General features: G+C 41.3%; 1 protein-coding gene across 1 annotated transcript in view; it reads left to right on the top strand.

Moving 5' to 3' along the window:
• ptprdb (protein tyrosine phosphatase receptor type Db) overlaps positions 1–19162 on the top strand; it is a 146833-nt gene that overhangs the window by 80588 nt on the left and 47083 nt on the right. Inside the window, exons 6-8 of the mRNA XM_056371532.1 lie at positions 1473–1622; positions 12934–13079; positions 15502–15643. Of these exons, the coding sequence (XP_056227507.1) occupies positions 1538–1622; positions 12934–13079; positions 15502–15643 (373 nt within the window). The 5' untranslated portion in view covers positions 1473–1537. The remainder of the gene's footprint in view (positions 1–1472; positions 1623–12933; positions 13080–15501; positions 15644–19162) is intronic.

Below are 19162 nucleotides of genomic sequence, written 5' to 3'. Positions count from 1 at the left end.
TGCTGCTGCTGCCACTGCTGATGACTCTGTCCAGTTTTGGAAAGCCCACAAACACATGCACGTAGGCACGACACAGGAGCACACGGCTGCAGGCGTCCACACACATACACGCGCGTTTACTGTATGCAAGTAATTTAGCACAGGCACAGTCAGCGTTAATATATACATGCATCCACATACACTACAAAAGCATCAACATATGCATGAGCTACCCCATATGCATGCACATACAGCACAGACCTACACATTCATTCAAGCAAAAATGCACATTATACATCTAAACATGGTCTCTCTCCTGCCTCCGCTCGCTTTCAGTGTCTCTCACTCAACACCGTCAGCTTCTGGACAGCAGCAGCGATCTGCCATGTCTCATTGTGTCACGTGATTTGAGCAGTGAGATTTCTGACACACAGACTGACGCCTGTCTCTTCTAATGCCAGACACTCACACCAGGCACTGCAGATGGCAGGGAGACAGATACATAGACAGACAGAGGGACAGAGAGAGTGAGAGTAAAAAGGCGGAAAAAAAGGGAAAGAGGAATCAAAGAAGAAACGATATGTGGATTTGAGGATGGAATATTTGAAATATTCAGGAAACTAAAAACTGCAACAAAAAAAAAAAGTTAAAGTAACAGGTGTGTGAAAGGGACGAAGATTGGGGAGCGGAAAGAGGAAAGGACCATTGGGAGAAGCAGAGAGAGTCTAAGGAAGGAAGTGAGCTATGGATGAAAGGATAGAGACATTGAGCTGTATGTTGATCCAACATTGTGTGCAACATAGCCAGTAGATAACACCAGTCAGTCTCCTCCCACTTTAATCTCCCCATCATCCATCAATCCCTCACTCCATCCTTCCACCCTTCCATCTTAAAGCCATTCATTCCTCTTCATCAATCTGAAATCATGCCATTTTGACGCACATTTGGAAGAAATCCGATATTGAAGTGCGGCCTGCTTTGTAGATTGTATAACGGATAAAAACTAAAGCAAGAGAAATTGAGGCCATCGCTTACGTGGGAGATTAAAAAGAAAAAAAAAGAAGAAGAATTTTAGAAGCCGACTGATGTTTCAATGCTAAATGTTTGCCATAAGTTGAAATTCATCAGCTACTTTGTGAACTTTCACACACGCACACACCAAAACACACCTCCGGCAATGAGTGTATGGTCCTAATGAAGCGAGAAGAGGAGAGGCAGCTGCATAACCGGAGTGTTAGAGGCCTAGAGGGAACTCACACACTTCAAGTCTGTGTGTGTGTGTGTGTGTGTGTGTGTGTGTGTGTGTGTGTGTGTGTGTGTGTGTGTGTGTGGTGTGTGTGTGTGTGTGGGTGTGTGTCAGTGTGTGTGTGTGTGTGTGGTGTGTTTGAGTGTGCACACAGACTATATAATATCTGAAACTCTCTTAATTTGGACTTTGGAAGGATGCTAATGACTACATTTTTCTTTTCCCCTTCTCTTCTTTCTTTCTCCAGGTTGTGAGGGCCTGTTTCTATCGTCCTGTTGTACAGTGAGGCAGTGAGCTCACGGCGGATACAGCATGCATGTGTCGACATATCCCATGATGCACTCTGCCAGTCCAGGCCTGCTCCTCCTCAGCTTCCTCTTCCTCGCTGACGCTGACTGTGAGTCTTTTCACACTCCGACCAAAATAATTTACGCACACAGACACACAGACACACACACACACACACACACACACACCCATACAAAGACGTGTATATGCATCAAAAGAAAGTGTTAAATTATACACTACGTAACTTTTGAACACAAATACTGTTTGTACGTAGACACATACAGGGTAGGAATGACCTGATTTTCTTTTACACTCCACTCCTGATATCACATCCCTACAGTACGTGTGTGTTTGTGTCTGTGTGTGTGTGTGTGTGTGTGTGTGTGTGTGTGTGTGTGTGTAGGGTAGCAGGTTTGATACAAGGCCAGCTGTTTTTGTCCATCCCAGTATTACTTGGCATGGATAGACAGACCACATATGGCAAATCAGATAATTTCCCTACTGCTTGTGTGATTGTGTTCATACTGTGTGTGCATGCGTGCGTGCGTGCGTCCGTGTGAAATCTCTGATTGTGACTAGTCCAATGTATTTCTCAGTGAGTAGGATTTGAATATCTTGCATTTACACATAAAGAAAAAACTTCAATGATTAATTGTTTAGCAAAATTATTGCAGAATTATTTTCTGTTGATTGATTAATCAATCAAGGGACTAGTTATTTCAGCCCTAGTTTTAATCATATTGGGGATATGATGTTTACGTGTGTATGAATAAAACTTATAAATGACTTTATTAAACAACAACCACAGATAAAACCAACCACAGATAAAACAATGAAAATATCTTTTATTAAGACAAAAAAAATTAATAAAAACATGCAAATACTCTCGCTCAGCCACACATCTCTATCTGATTCTAACGTTATCCAGTTTTTTGATCATCTGTTTCTGTCAAGTATCTCTTTGACTGCTCAGCATATGAGACACTCTTTTTCTGTAACGACTGACTTAACTCACGTAGGTGTCTGGCTAAATTTGGTTTCTCCATCTTATCACCCATGTTAATGGGACTCAGCAGTGACAGGCAATAGTCAGTTCATCCTATATTTAACAAGTGCCAGACTTTCATTTTTTTCAGCATATAAATCATTGCTATATTGTTAAGCAGACATTTTTATTTTTCTGGCTAACGACAATTTGAGTCAAGCTGAAGACGATGATCAGGAACTTAGGTAAATAGTTTACATGCTAAATTTTCTTTTGTGCTTCCTCAGCTACCATATTCAGTTTATCCAGGTGTCTGAAACCAGTATATGATGTTTACACATGCAAACATATGAATGAGTCAGAATAAACCATTACTGGGTTGCTAGAGTGTTTGCAAACGTACCTAGTATTATTAGTGTCTACCTGTATGACTTCCCATGCAGTCAATTTGGCAGGTTGACCATCAGCAGTGAAGATTTGAATCATAGTGTCATAGTGTTTTGGGGTGAGTCTAAGGATAAAAGATATGAACACAGAGGGAGAGTGTGTGAGAGCTAAAAGATGGGATAGACAGAAAGGGAATAATAGAGGAGAGAGATGAGGAATGGAGAATGAAGTCAGAGAGCTCACCATGCAGACTGTTAAACATCTGGGATAATGGTGATAATGGTATCTAGTAGAATTTTCATTTACATTTGTTTTAAAAATGCTTCTCCTGTATGTGTTAATGTGTTATAAGAAAAGAAAAGAAAAAAGGAACAATGAGCAGATAAACCCTGCAGCACACACAGTGTGGGGTGTTTGTTGGAAAGAAAATGCAGTGTCGCTCCAAGCTAATGGTTGTGTGATGCTGAACATATATCATCACCACCCTGTAACACACACACACGCACACAAGCGTATGAACACACAAGTATAGGCTTGAGGGAGCCATTCCCACCCAGCAATGTTTTAAAAGTCCACAGTCACACAGAGCCCAGTAAAAGCACACACATCCACAAACCACTCTTGTATTCCTTTCAGCCTCCTGCCCCCTTGTCCCCTGTGTAAGTCCCAGGGTCGGCCAGTGAAGGCCCAGTCATCCATCAAAACGATGATGCTCCCAGACTTCCTCTATGAGGGCTGGGGGAGCAGCACAAATATAACGAGGGTGGAAAAGATTCGTAGTTTGTCTCCTCTGTCTATATTTTTCTTTTTTCCCCTGCCCTCGTCTCATTGGCCGTGACTTTCTCCATTGCTCTTTTCTTGCCCGCTCTCTGCCTCTTCTCGGCACATCCATATAATCTGGTGAGAAAGGAGGGACAGAGGGCTTGAGGGGGGGAAAGGGAGGAAAGGCTGTTCTTTTCTCTTTTTATCTCATTGTGTATGACGTGCAATGCCTCTTTTAATATCAACAGTGGGGACTCAGAGATTTGAATGTTGAGAATTCAAGCAGAGGCTGCTGGGATACTGACGTCTTTGCTGCTCATCACATGTCTGCGTGTGGTGAAATGTTAAATGCACTCTGAAAAATTGCTTTCAGTTTCTTAATGGGAAATGAATGGAATACATTTTAAGCATAATAGTGTGTCACAAAATAGAGGTTACATTTTAGTTTACTCCTCTATGTCAACGCAGTGGTATCATTTTCATTAAACTTTGGAAACACCATCAGCACACACACTTTTTACACAAGTTCCACCCATATACACACTATTGGACTGAGGGTATTAAGATGTAATCAGATGGAACAGTATCCCATGTGCATAGTCGGAAACCTTGCATGACACGGCGCCATATGTGCACACAGCCACTGGTGTAACAATACAAGCAGTCCACTGAGCTTTGCGTGTGTGAATGTGTGTGTGTTTTTTTCAAATTCCCTCTTTTACTCTCTTTTTCTCTCCCCCTGTCTCTCGCCACCATTTTTTTGTTTCTCAGTGAGCTTGTGTGCGCGTGCGTGCATATGACATCTATCTGGTGGATTAAGAGTAATGCCCTGATCCTGTCGCAAACTAGGCCACTGCTCCATGTACGCAGTGAGATGCCCTGTGCGAGAAGCTGCCTCTCTCCGCGTGTCATTCAGGGCGATGGGAAACAATGCAACAACAGGGTTTTTTCTGCTGACCCTCGTTTGCCCCAAAACCAACAAGCTGTCGTCCTTCCCCTGGCAGCTTGAATGTAACAATAAAAATTCCAGCTGAAATACAACTCCTTGTGTGTGTAACAGAACTCAACAAAACGTCTGCTCCTTCACAGGCTACAGTCGAGGAGGCATTGCTGAGTTGCAACCCAGCGCTTTAGTAAGCAGACTGTGTATTTTCAAACCAAGCAAGAGTGGTTTAGGATTCTGCCTAAGGTGGCTCTTGGTAATGTGAAACTCTTTACCCTCAGCTTGTATCACATCATTTATGTGTTTTAAAAGCTGTGCATTTCCAATTTACTTTTTTTTCCACAAAGCTTGGTGTAAAAAAAAAAAAAAACACAAAAAAAAACTGAGGCATCAATAAAAACTTAACCAGTTTTTCTCAATTACTGAAAATGTGACCTTTTCATATATGACATATAAGGCCTGTGCACATTGGAAACACAGAACTTGCTGCTGTGGTGACTGATGGACCTGTCAACATTCGACAACATCCTTCAGGCTGACTGGAATCTGAAAGGTGGTTGGGTCAATCTACCACAATGACAGCACCGCTACTTTTGCTTACTTTGGGACGGACCGCACCGGACGTCAGCAGCTTAGACAGGAGCCCTCTCTGGTTACCGTCAAGTATTTCATTTAGCTTTCCCTCAGGTGCTAAGTTCAAGGGTCTGAGGTGCTAGAAAAAAGCAATGTCTTCTTCCACAACACATTGCATTTTACTTTTCATATTGTGCCCGCTAATTTATCATTTCCAAAACACACTTTTTTGAACGTTATTTGCCTTCAGCTCAGGTTCTAGTATATTTAGTTCTAACTGCAGTGATCAGTGTGCAATTCGATAGGCCCTAAATCTGCATACAAAGCTTTACACAAAGTATAGCTTCGGTTTTAGATTTGATGCAATTCAATTCCTATGAAAACATGCCATACTTTTGTTTCATTGGGTGAAACTAAGAACATAAGAAGGCAAACAACCTGCAATACATGTAATGCCGTTATCATAGATTTGTGAGATCAGGCATGTGAGTAAGGGTTTGTGTTCAGTGGCACGTGCATATATATATGTGTGTGTGTGTGTGTGTGTGTGTGTGTGTGTGTGTGTTTGTGTGTGTGTATGTGTATAAATATATATATATGTCTTTGTTAGTATGTTTGTACTTGTCTGTTTTATATGTATATATATGCAAACGTGTAGTGCTAAGGGTAGACAAGCGATTAGATCGTGATAAGTATCCAGCTTCATGTGAGCTTCATGGCTCCTTGTAACTGATGGATGAAGCTCTCTCAGGATTCACTGGAATGAGATGAAGGGTCTCAAAGGTTAAAGGTCCTTGCCCTGGGGATTAGTTAAGGGTGTGAAACAGAATCAAGCCGTTTTTTAGATGGATTGTGTTTCTTTTCTGTGATTGATTGGTATTGCCTGACTCATTGAAAGAGCAAAGAAAAGGCAAGATCCCTGTTGACATTACTGCCCATAACCACAGTATGAAATGTCAAAATGTCAACATTTGCTCTTGGCAGTTTATGATCGAGGCACTGAGTAATTTCTCCTGTGGACTGGGTAGTGATGATCAAATGACCAAAAGCCCTCCAGTGCTACACTGGTCAACATGCTGGTCAACTCTTTCGAGATAATTTCAGCATTATCTTTTTTTCTGTCAATTCCTCCTGACATTTGGTTTTTGTAAGGATTAAATAAATGAGATTTTACGTTTGAGCTTTAGAATTGCAGGAGGAGACCTGACAATATCTGTACCCTGGTGGTGTACAGCTCAAAAAATATATGGGAGGTTCACTTTTCCTAAGTCTAGGGTCAGGCCAGGAAACATCATCAAATTCCATGCTGAAGAAAAATGAATTTAGCAAGTTCTCTCTGCTGTTAAACTAATAAATGGGTCATTTTTTACCCTTAAGACATTGGGAGGGTTAACACGCTTAGACAGCGCTTATTTAAAATTGGAGGGGAAAAAAATCTGTTTTGACACTGCAGAAAAATCTACAGTGATGTCGAGTAAGGAATACAAGAAATGAGAATCACTCTAATCTAGCTGAAATTGTCCTTTAATTTCCTTATTTTTAATTAAAAAGGCACTTATGAACTTAACTAATTTCAGTCATTATCTAAATAATTCATGGTATATTTTATGGAATAATTTATTGTATTGTATTGAAATTCAGCTCCAGTGATGATGTGCCAGCTCATGCTCATCAAGAATATGACATTAAACCTTAAGAATGAAATACCTCATTTAAATGCTTGACGACCTCTTTCCATCAACTCCAGTGCAAATATCTTTCCGTAGACGGCGACAGAAATGGGTCACATCACAAACATTTTCAGAAGTCATATACGCACAAAATTAAAATGCCAATCACGGTTATGTTATTATTTTAACCGTTTACTGCTGGTGTACTGACATTAGGAGTAGTCGGATGTTAATATTGTGGTTAGAGGGCATAAAATGCACCTTTGCGTCATTAGTCTCATACTCAGTTTGTAGCACAGTGACCCTTTGGTCCCTCAATAAGTTCTCCATCATAACCTATTAACGTCAGCCCGAGAGTGAGACGGATCGGGCTGAGAGAAGGACTTTCCATGTTGATGAGAAAGAAAATGAAGCCGTTCTGCTGCCGAAGCTTCTCAGCGTGCTGCATCACTGACCCACAGCTGAGAGGCTATTAGCAGCTAGCATAGCTGTGCGCCCATCCGTGAGTAACAGGATCTGACTAGCGTTAGCTTAGCATTAGCTTAGCAGTTGCACCCGTCTGTGAAGAGGACTGGATAGCGTTAGCTTAGCTCTAACGTAGCTGACCACTGGTCTGTGAGTAATGCGCCGCAACCAGCACTGAGAAAACCCTCTGTTCATATTTATGGGAAGCCAGCTCTGACCCAGTAAAGTTGTGTACCCAGTGGGTAGCCCATGTGTTTGTAATGACCTGTGTATAAAAGAAGACCCTATTTGATTAAATCCTCCCCTTGTGTTTCTAACAAATTAACCCTGATTAACTCGCCACTAGTCAGACCCCTGGGGGAGGAATGGTGGGTAAGTGGCATGCTAATTGGACATGCATTGGCATCAGCAGTAAAAGTGTATTTTATCTTATGCTATTGCATCAATGTAAAAAAGATTTTGTTAGAGTGATACTTGATGACTGCAGATCCACAGTATATGCCACAATGATGTGCTACATGCAAGTCTCAATCATGCAATTTAATACGGGAAGAAAAATAGTTGGAAATACAAATTTGTTATAGAGGACCCCCAAATGGATGGACACTTAAACTTTGTGAAACTTGAGTAACATCTTATCTTTAATGTGAAGTTTCATCAAAGGTTACGGCACTTAATTGTGTATAATTTAATTTTCTATGTTGAAGTAGCCCATTTTGCCAAATGTTTTCCAATTAACACTTGTGTGTGCTGCAGAAGGATGATAGCTGTCTCTCTGTGTTTATTGGCCCCAGTAATCCAATTTCATTTCCAGGACGAAAGCGAGCAGCTGATAATTTGCTCTTAATGTGTCGGTTTGATGTTAATGTGTTTTAAGTTATGGCTCTGGCCAGCTGCCCACCCACTCTTGAGGCTGACTATCATGACCCTGGCTCAGGCCCTGATATTGGCCTCGTTCCTCAACTTGTCTAACAAGCCTGACTCAGTTCTCATTTGGGGAGTCATCAGCTAACCACCCACTACTACATTCAACACTATGCAGCTGGATCTTTCCCTGGCAAGGACCGTAAATTGCTCATTACATGCCCAACTATCGACATGAACACACACACACACAGGAAAATGTGAGGCGCAGGCACAGATGTGATCAAAACTTCCAATGCACAGACTCTAGTACTCACAAAAGCTATTCCTGCACACAAACACTTGTCCACACAAACTCAGGATCATTATGAACTTGTCCAAGGGGGATGCGCCTGATATCGATCTGATCAGGAAGTTCAATAACCATTTATCCCCTTCCTCCTCGGAGGGATCATCCACTATTTAACCTGCGAGCAGAAACGGCCAAGCGTTCAGCTCAAACATACACACTCACACACACACACACACACACACACGCAGGATTAGCTACCATTAATGTCTGGGCTTCCCCATCTGCTCCTTTTAGCCAAAACTATTGTCTTTTCCAAATGAAAGCTCAGCTTTCTCATTTGATGATTTCATCCTTCTTTGGTGATCCAGCATCTGCTTCACAGTTTGTTACTTTGTTACCTGCAGAATCAGGCAGAGTTAGTCCATTTCATTCTGTGGAGTCCTTTGCTTTTTGCTGATGTGATTTGTTTGGATAGGTCTTCTTCATGCTTTATTATGCATCAGACCAGCTAGGTAATTGAGGGGACACCAGATGAGGCCCGAGGGTGCACAAATGGCAACATCTTGCAGAGTTTTACAAAAGATTCATAGGAAAGAGTTCAGATCACCGAGCACAGTGGCAGCCAAAATAAATTACACAAACGTCTAGGTTAATTATTATTTTTACAGAATCATTCTTATTAGCTCATTATATTAAATTCATTTAATCATGAAAAATTATCCAGATTTCTAAGTCTACATTATCATCAAATGTGGGACCCCAAAGATAAAACACACATTTCACTCATACGTGTGTTCATAAATTTCTCAGTGCCATAAAAAGCATGAAAGCCCCTAATTTATCACACCTTTAAAGTTCTGCTTTTACAACCTGAGACTTACATCTTTCCTGGTGAGTTCCATCTGTTTTCCCCTCCCAAATATGTACTCTCCATTCTTAGATATATACTATTTCCCAATCTTAATAGAGTATATTCGTAAATCATACTCCCTGAGGGTTTGTGCTAGCATCTGTTCTTACAAACACAATCTCTCTCTCGCTGTGTCCCTCTAGGTTAAGACAGCATCTGCCAGCTACAGTATGTCCCTGTAGTCTCTTACACAGTGCCATTAGCTTCATTTAGTCTTGCTATTTGTCTTTTCAAAGCGCTACTCCACTGAACCTCCATCACCCCATTACAGTTTGCAGGTTCATGTAAGGAGAGTTTAACCAAAAATGGTGTCGTGAGTGTCCGCAACAAAACACAGTGTAGTGGTTGGGGGAGAAGCACAGCAGTGTGCTTTCAGCTCAGTTTTTACCTGATTATCAGATGACATGTTTGTGATACAGGTATGATCACTCAAATTTTTATTTTAGGGCTCTATCGTTCTGTGCTATTTCCTCTATACCTTTGATTTTAAGTACCAAAAAGACATGAAGATGATCTTTCAAAGTTTATCACACGTCTTCAGCTGTGACTCGAAAGTGGTCCGGAGAGGGGAGCTGACTTTATAATCCCTGCCATCTGTTGTGTAGATCAGATCCCACTGTATGGCGACCTTTATGTAGGCCAATCTCAGTCCACCCCACACAAACACACACACACACAGACACACACACACCAAGAGGGGAAAGATTGCCACCGTCTAATTCCATCTAAATCCCTCTCTGTGGACCCAGTTATTGGTTTCCCCGCACTTCCATCTTGGGTCATATTAAAGAAGAAGAGGAGGGCTGTCAGGAGTGCTTGGCGACATGTACGAGCACCTAAGCCTTTGCCCCTGAACCGAACCAAGTTCTTTCCAAGTTTTTTCCAAGTCCATCATCATTTTTGATTTTATATCCATGAAATGATGAACCTGCAGACATCCCCATTTCTTCCCCTTAAACAACTCCAAATATCGAAGTGCCCTTTTTAGCTTTACCCCCCCCCCCCACCACCACCACCACCACCTCCACTCTCCACCCCCACACCAACCCAAATGTCAATGCTTAATCCTACCAAGCAACACAACCAAAAGACCCTGATGATCTTGGCAAAAGACAGAACAGTTAGGACACAGAGAGGGAGTAAAGAAGAAGAACAAGGATAGAAGAAGGAGCACAGGGAGGATGATTTCCTTTTTTTTGGGGTGGGGGGGGCAGAGGGTAAAAGAGAAAGAGGATGAGAGCCCATAAAGAGAGGGGAGGAGAGAAATAAGAGAGAAGAGGAATCGCGAGAGTGAGTTGGGAGAAGTGCGGAGCATACGGTTGCACCCCCCCTCATTAAGTCAGTCAGTGTGACAGGAAGACTTATGTAACACCCCAGAGATGGAGGGAGGAGATGGAGAAAGAGTAACAAGAAGGAGGATGAAAGAGGGAGCAAGGAGAGCAGCAGCTGTGAAGAGATGGGAAGAGGGGTGGGGGGGTTGCTTCAGTGGCAAAGAATTAGGAGTGGGGCACAGAGATAAAGGGGCAAAATCTGAGAAAGCAAGAGCCTAAGACAATTAAACAGCAGATATATGAAGAGGGGGATTGGGGCTAGAGAGATAAAGAGAAAGGGGGAAAGATAAAAAAGCAATTGAAAGATCCACCGTGCCTTTTAGTATGGTTCTGCTGGCTTTACACTTTTCATTTGTTTTGTGGGGGAGAGATTAGCAAGAGGATTAAGAGAGCGATTCTCCCACTCCTCATTCTTCCTGTTTCCCTCTCTCTCACTCTCTCTTTCTCTTGTTCTCTCCGTCCGTCTCGCTCTCAGATGGGCACACGCACATTTGCTCCCTCACTCATGCACCACGCACATGTACAGTAGGATGGCATTCATGTACAAACTGCGTGCATGCAGTAATAAACATGTTAGGGTTAAAGCTGATGGTTTTTATTACTTACGAAACTACTATTCATTACTTATGAATCCATTGATCAAATGTGGTGTCTTCAAACAACGATGCAAAAGCAGAGAACGAAAACGATTAATCAATTATCACAATTCGTCGGTTGACTTTTTCATTTGACTGACACATCGTTTCAGCACTGACGTACTCACGCATTCTCCCATACACATACATGTGCATGGTTTGTGTATACGTAGGTAAACTGGGATATGCGAGGATGAAAAGTAAGCAGACATATATGCACACACTCTCTCTCTATCTGTCTCTCACACACACACCCTCTGTTGTATTCAGTCATTGAGGTGGATTTGGCCGTGAGCCAGTGAGGTGTAGAGGTGATTGGGCAGCTTGGGGCTCTCTGACCATGTTTGCCAGTACATCTGGCTCGTTCTCTCTCTGTCTCCCCCACTCTGTCTCCCCCCTCTCTTTCTCTCTCTCTCCAATCCACCTCATGCTCATCTTCCTCTCTCCCTTCACTTCCGTTGTTCGTGCTTTTTCTCTTCCTTACCCATTCTGCTCTCCATCTGTCTCTCTCACTCATTCTCTTTATCTCACCCGCGCTTCTGTTCTGCTGTCCCCACTCTTTCAGCACACTCTCTCTCTTTTTCTCTCCTTTTCTGAAAAGCTTAGCTTCTCTCCCTCTCTCCCTCCCTCCTTTTAAACAGCAAAAAGCAATTTCTCTCCCTTTGTCAGGGCAGTTGGCGGTAAGCCCTTAAGTAGGGATTTTCTGGTTTGGCTGGAATGCCATTAGGCGAGCTGGCGGTGACGTGCCATGACTGACGTGCCGAATCTTTTTGATGTCGTGATGTCACAATCCAGCGGAGGCTGTGGTTATGATATTGTTGGCGTCCCCGGAGCGAGGGGTTTTAGTGGTCATGTCAGGAGTAAGTCTTCATAAATCCTTTATGGCACAGAAATATTAAGCTTCTTTGGTGGTACAGGGACAGAGGAAAAAACATGGTGGAACGTGCACACACGTGTACAGAAAAAAAAGACGCACACACGGACATAAAGCCACCCACATGCACAACTGCACTAAAAGACTGATATACAGGTGCACGCATACTCCAAGAATGGGCTCACGCTGTAACACACAAACACACAAAACCTGCCACGCCATTCAACAATGTTCTGATCTATTTTAATACACGCACGCGCACACACACACACACGCACACATCTGGCATTCCCCTTTCCCACACTCTTTTTTTAGTACAGCAGTGGTCTAAGTGTTGCAGATGTGTGAATGCCAGATTATAATAGTATATTAAGTGGTACTCTGGGGCTTAAATGCATTTAAAGTAGAAAAACACAATAATCCATCACAGAATGTGTACATGTACATTATGTGTGAAGAATCATTAATATAGTACTGATGGTGATGTGTTGTCCTATAGAGCATTGTGTAACCCATCCATCAAAACTTCATCTCTTACGCTTTTCACGAGTACATACATGCACTCACACACACACACACACACACACACACACACACACACACACACACCAACACACGCACACACACACATACACACACACACACACACACACATGCACACACAGCGATAATGGTTTGAGCTTCACCTAACTTTTTTTTCACCCAACTCAATTGCATCTCTTATTACAGCACCCCCCAGATTCACACGAACCCCAGAAGATCAAACAGGAGTCCAGGGCGGAGTGGCTTCCTTTGTGTGCCAGGCCACGGGGGATCCTCAGCCCAAGATTGTCTGGAACAAAAAAGGCAAAAAAGTCAGCAACCAGAGATTTGAGGTATGCTGCTGAGAAATTGATTAAGGAACTCATAACCTTGTACCGGCACTGATTTCTGCTCATCCCAGAAAGTGAACTGAAACTGAAATGGGAATGATAGAGGTTCGTGGAAAGCAGCGGTGTCACAGCAGCATTAACTGCTGCTAATGCTGTCAGTTCTTGTCATTGTTTTTCCTATTTTATTTGTGAGCCTTTCTCACAGCAGACATTTTGACTTAAAGCTGACTTGAGCTGAAATAATTGGTAGATTAATCAGTTAGCCAATCAACTGAGCGTTAGTAGAGAAGATTGATACCAGTCTCAAAACTGTTGATTAAATATGAAGGTGGAGCCAGCTAAACAAGATATTTGTGAGCTTTAGAGATGCAAGTAGGCTTTTCTTTTTTCTTTTTTTTTTACCTCTGGGCAGAGCCAGACCAGCTGCTTACATGTTTTCAGTCACCTGCTGTTGGCTGTAGCTTCATATTTGACAGAAGGGTTGATGTACGCATACTGTGCTTCTTCTCATCTATCTCATAAGATGGAAAAAAGTAAAAGTAATTCCTCAAGCACAAATTCCAAGTATTACCTAGTACTACTTCTTAAATTTGTGTGGATTTGCTGCTTACGTGATAGTAGTAGTAAACTGAATATCTATGGGTTATGGAATGTTTGGTTGGGCAAAACTTTTGAAGATATCACCCTGGTTTGTGAGGGTATTGTTTCACAGTTTTTGGACATTTTATAGACCAAACAATCCGTTTATGAAGAAAATATTTAGCAGATTTATTAATAATCAAAATAACTCTTAATTGAAGAGTTAAATGGCTCCCTTACAGTGAGGGTAGCCAGTTCCAGAGCTCTGGTAATGTGCATGCAGACTCAGTGGAATTTTCCTGAATGAAGCAGGGCCATCATTAATGTTGTTAGTTACACCTGGGCTCTTCCTTTGATGACAAACCAGAGTGTCTTGCTGTGAGACGAGTGTATTGTCTCTACTGTCATTACCGCAATGAAAGTTGACATTTAAGCCAATAATGAGGTTTGTGTTTTGTTTTGGGTACAATAGCAACAGCCCTTTTCTGGGATAACATGAACACCATCTACCACCATTTTGCATTTAAAACCAAAATTGTGTTGTTAAAGATTTGATCAGTTTACCTGCTTTTCTTCATTTGTTCTCCAAAGGTTATACAACTATGTGAAATGCTGTCTACTCCAACCCTTTCATATGTCAGATGATGCCTTGGGCTACAATATATGAGATTCTTATATGATCAGCCTTATTAGTTTCCCAAAGGCTCTAACCTTTGATTTATTTCCCCACCTTACTTGTCACTCTTAGATAGAGATGTTGAACCAGCCTCTCTCCTAGCCAGTCAGTGTCACCCTGAGCTCAGGGTGCTTTTCCACTTTAATAAGCCAAGTTACCTCCCAGGTTTAAGTTCATCTTGGTGTCTCCCTGTTTGTGATTAAATCACTCGGGGAGATATTTTATTTTTAATCTACCCTGTATACGCTCTGACGACCAACTGTATATTTCTCTCTGCTGTCCTGTCCATCAGGAGTTGTTGTGGGATTTCTTTTTATTGGATTTCAGTCAGTGGAAACCTTCTCAGAATTCAGAATCCAGATCTACTACATGCATGTATTAAACTTACGCAAGAGTATTTATAATGTATAATCCAGTACTTCTGAAAGATTTAAAGTTATTACATATCCAAAATATGCAAAGAATATGAGACATAATCAAGTACAATTGTACTCTAACTATACTAATCGATGGACTGCTTGTCTGGTGCCACCTGAAATTTATTTTAATATGTCCATTGATTGATCCTAGACTGTGGCTCCGGGCATGCCTAGTGGCTATGGATTAAACCTGACTAATGCTCTCATTTTTCCCAGGCTCTACCCCCTCGGCTTCTTCTCAGTAAATTAAAAACTCGGAAAAGACCTTCAAAAAATTTTGTCTCTGAAAATCACTGTTTGTCACTGAGGTGCAAACAATGTTGAAGGTAAAATTAAAACCAAACAACAACACAAGTAAGGGCCCAGTACTTCAGCTCAACATTTAAACAAGACTGCTGCTAGTATATCTGTACCACGGTTCAATATTTTACAGCCTGATGAATCGAGAGGTTTCTTAAGACTTGCAATATCACATTTTGTGGGGGTCGCGGAAAAGAAGCTGTAAAAACAGCACTGACATTATTTTTAACACACAGTTTTTTTATTTACAAATCCAGCATCTTTAGCAAATGCAACTTTAACTCTCCTTTTAGCTCTGCTTTGGTCTCCACCAACTTTTTGCTGAGGCTCAACAATCAAACCACCACAATCCCTTTCACTTCACGCATCATTTGTTCCAATGTTATTTTAAAAATACAAATTTTAGCCGCTTTAATATCTTTATTTATTAATTTTTTTTTACCACTAACAGGTAATAGAGTTTGACGACGGGTCTGGCTCGGTCCTGAGGATCCAGCCACTGAGGACCCCCAGAGACGAGGCCATTTACGAATGTCACGCCTCCAACTCCGCAGGAGAGATCACTGCCTCCACCAGACTAAGTGTGCTACGAGGTCAGTGTCAACACACAGAGCAGCCATGTTTCCATCTAGCTGTCAAGCGCAACTTTTAATTGCTTTGAAGAAAATTACATAAATTCATAATGCTTCATTCTAATGGCCTTTATTTAATATTTATGAAATATAATGAGTTAATAAATTGTTTATAACACAAATCATCTATTTGTAAATAGATATAAGGGCATTTTTAAGTGTTTATTTTTCATCAACTATAACTGCACCTGTGAAGCATCCTTTTCTGTAAACAGATAATGACTGATTCACACATTTATACATAACGCAGTTAAAATCATATAATAAATGTTTTATATGAATGTTGTAATGTAGTTATTCATCATATTTATGATATCCGACTATTTCCATGGTTGAGAATAAACCTTTGAGCTCAACATGTCTTCATGAGTTTATAAATCTTTTTCACACACTGTGAGGATTTGCTCTGGTGATCTGTAATGTCTGTCATTCACATTATGTAATAGTTCATATATTCTGTTTATACTCTACTTATGGATGCTTCATGAGAGTACTAATAATTGACAAATATAGTCTATAAGTGTGTTATGACATAAAGTTTATTAACTTTTCATACACTTATGGTGTATATATATACTTTTTTAAATCCCTAATGGGGGAGTTTCTTAAGGAAAAAAATAGTGTGTGTAAAGGTACAACTCCAGTAATTTAACATCAACCGACCCGCTCCTTTCATTCTGACTGGTAAAGTTTAGCTTGTCTTGGAGACTCGTAGGATGCTCTTTTTTTCCCAATGTCGATATATATATAAATTTTCAAGTGTAAGCCTGGGTCCACGGCGGTTGATGGTTTTGTTAGCAAGAGTCCATTAATGCAGATAGTGATGTTAGTGTTAGTAGAGTCCATTAGGAGAACATTATGTACCGGTAGTTTGAAGCTCAAGAGTGTCTTAGTGAGTGAAGCTGCTCGAGTGTGGATAATCACATCGCCTGCCTTTACAGTACATGCTCGTGGGGAAAGGACGTGCAGCCTATTGTTCTACCATCTCTCTTTCTCTCTCTCTCTCTCTCTCTCTCTCTCTCTCTCTGTCCGTCTCTTTTTCTTGTTCCCTCTTGTCTCTCTGAGGGTTAGTAACAACACAGTCTACAGTTCTTCCTCCTCTCTCTCTGCTCTGTCTGTCTCGTCTGTGTTTTTGTCTCCCCCAGGTTCATTCCCTCCTTTACTTTCTCTTTATTTCACCTTCTTTCTCTGTATCTTCCTATACACTTTCCTCCTTTTCTCTGTCTCACTCTCCTCTCTGTCTCTCAACATGCTCTTAGGTCCACTACACAGCAGCCTCTAAATTATTCACATCAGACCACTCTTTGCATCTTCTGTGCTGTTCCGCTCCATCCATCCAGAATTTTCCCGTCTCACATGGTTGTTTTTGCGCGTGTCTTTGTGTGTGTGTGTATGTCTCTGTGTGTCCATGTCTCTGTGTGTGTGTGTGCAAACAGGCTCAGTTGCGCGTGTAAATTTGTATACGCTGCTGCTTATGTGTCTCCGCATCTATTTTTGATTTTTCCTGCCTCGCTTGATGGAAGCTCCTATCCCTTCGTCTCCAATCTTTGTCTTTGTCAAGAACACAACCACTCTTGCGCACACAAACACACACACACAGACACACACACACACACACACACACACACAGGTGAACACATATGCATACCCGTACACACACACACACACACAAGCACACTCACAAACAAATCTATCCTCAATCTAAGACAGTCAGTCTTTATGTAGTGATTAGTCTCTTTCTACTCCTCTGAGGAGTCATTGTGTTGTGGATGAATAAGAGGCCACCTGGGAGCAGCTAATAGCCCCTGATAGACTGTCAGTCCAAATGTCAGTTGCGAAGTACAGACACATACACACACACATGTTCACCCACAAAAACACACACAGAGGTTCACACTCAAACACACAGAGTCCTGTCAGTCATGTCTCCTTGTCTCCCTTGGCTCTGTAAAGACACAGCTCCAGTGATTGACTGACTGTCTGACTGACTGACTGTCTGACTGACTGTCTGACTGACTGACTGTCTGACAGCAGGGATCCGGTGTTAAGGTCAGCCGGCTTAATTACTGTGGATTAGAACCAGGCTAATTGAAATCTTGGCTTCCAGTAAATGGCCGTGATTGGCAATGGCTGAAATAGTAATGAACTCGAGAGCAATTATGTGCTGTAGGATCCAGTGTACTGTCAGATACTGTATAATTCATGAAGTTGAGGGTGTGTCTGTTTGAATGAATCAGAACGGGGCTTGAGCAAAGTACTTGGGTCCAAAAAATAAAGTTGGAAATTGGAAATATAAAGTTGTAAGTAATTTACATCCTTAAGTTTTAGTACTTTTTTACCATTGGAGTCTGCTATCAAAGTATGTGCTAAGACCTGGTAACATTAACATTCCTACAGTGAGTGGAAGAGAGAAAAGAGTCAGACAATTAGACAGGTTGTAAACAAGCCCGCAGTTATTTAAACCAAATGAAAATGAGTTCAGCAGGGTGCAAGAGAAACGTTGGTAACATAAGTGTGGTAGGTCAAATTTAAACCAGAAAGTGAGTCTGTAAACTGTTGTTGATAATTACAGCAGACAGTTTGGATAATAGTTTTACTTTTCCCATTCGTTTTATCTTCCAAATAAGTTTGGCCCAGCTGGGGCCAGCTGCTTCTTGTTTTTCACCCCATCTGAGTTCTTTTAGGGACGTCACTATGTTCTCAAATCTCAAAGCACTTAACTTAGTCTCAAAAATGTTACGATTAACGAAGAATTATGAAAAAAAAGAAGAAAAAAAACAAAAGGGTCAAAACTAAGAACATAAAACCTAGGCTGTTTTAAACTTTATTATTTTACTAAAATGTATCCTTTAATTATATTCCTTATAATATAGCTATACATTCCTACCTATTATCATATAGTCTATATAAGAGTAAACTGGTGGATAGATAAACATCTATGAATTCTGTTGCAACCTCATTATTAGGTTTAGCTCACATTTTGTTCCGCCTACTCACAAATACAGTTTTGACAAAAGATTGTGCATGTCATTAAATGTGAATTTAACAAGACACAAAGCAAACTATGGCCTCAAAGAAGAGCAGAGGTGAATCAACACTGCTCTGACACAGTCTTAAGAAATAAGTAACAGAGTCTTAATCAGAGTCTTACTGTAGCAAAGGAGTATTGCATTGGATTGTAATATATTAGACCGGCGTTCATTTTATTGTATATATCCCTTGTACTGTTTATCCCCTGAGTCAGTCCTGAATGACATTAACAGGTTTGTTTGCAGGTGCACACGTTACACTTGGACTTCTAATACAGCAGCCAGCTCATGCTTTAGTTCCCATGATTGTAAGACCAGACTTAACTTGCAGTCTTCCAGATTTATAGATGAAAAACTCAGCGAGCATGTGTGTGTGTGGATTTCATTTTGGGCCTCATATAAAGAGGACAGTGTTCGCACAGTGGTTCCCATGATTATGAGACCGGGTTTT

The sequence above is a fragment of the Seriola aureovittata genome, chromosome 3, assembly GCF_021018895.1.
Source record: "Seriola aureovittata isolate HTS-2021-v1 ecotype China chromosome 3, ASM2101889v1, whole genome shotgun sequence".
Classification (NCBI taxonomy): Eukaryota; Metazoa; Chordata; class Actinopteri; order Carangiformes; family Carangidae; genus Seriola; species Seriola aureovittata.
Note: the sequence above shows the minus strand (reverse complement) of the source record. Positions and strands in the feature narration are given on the sequence as shown.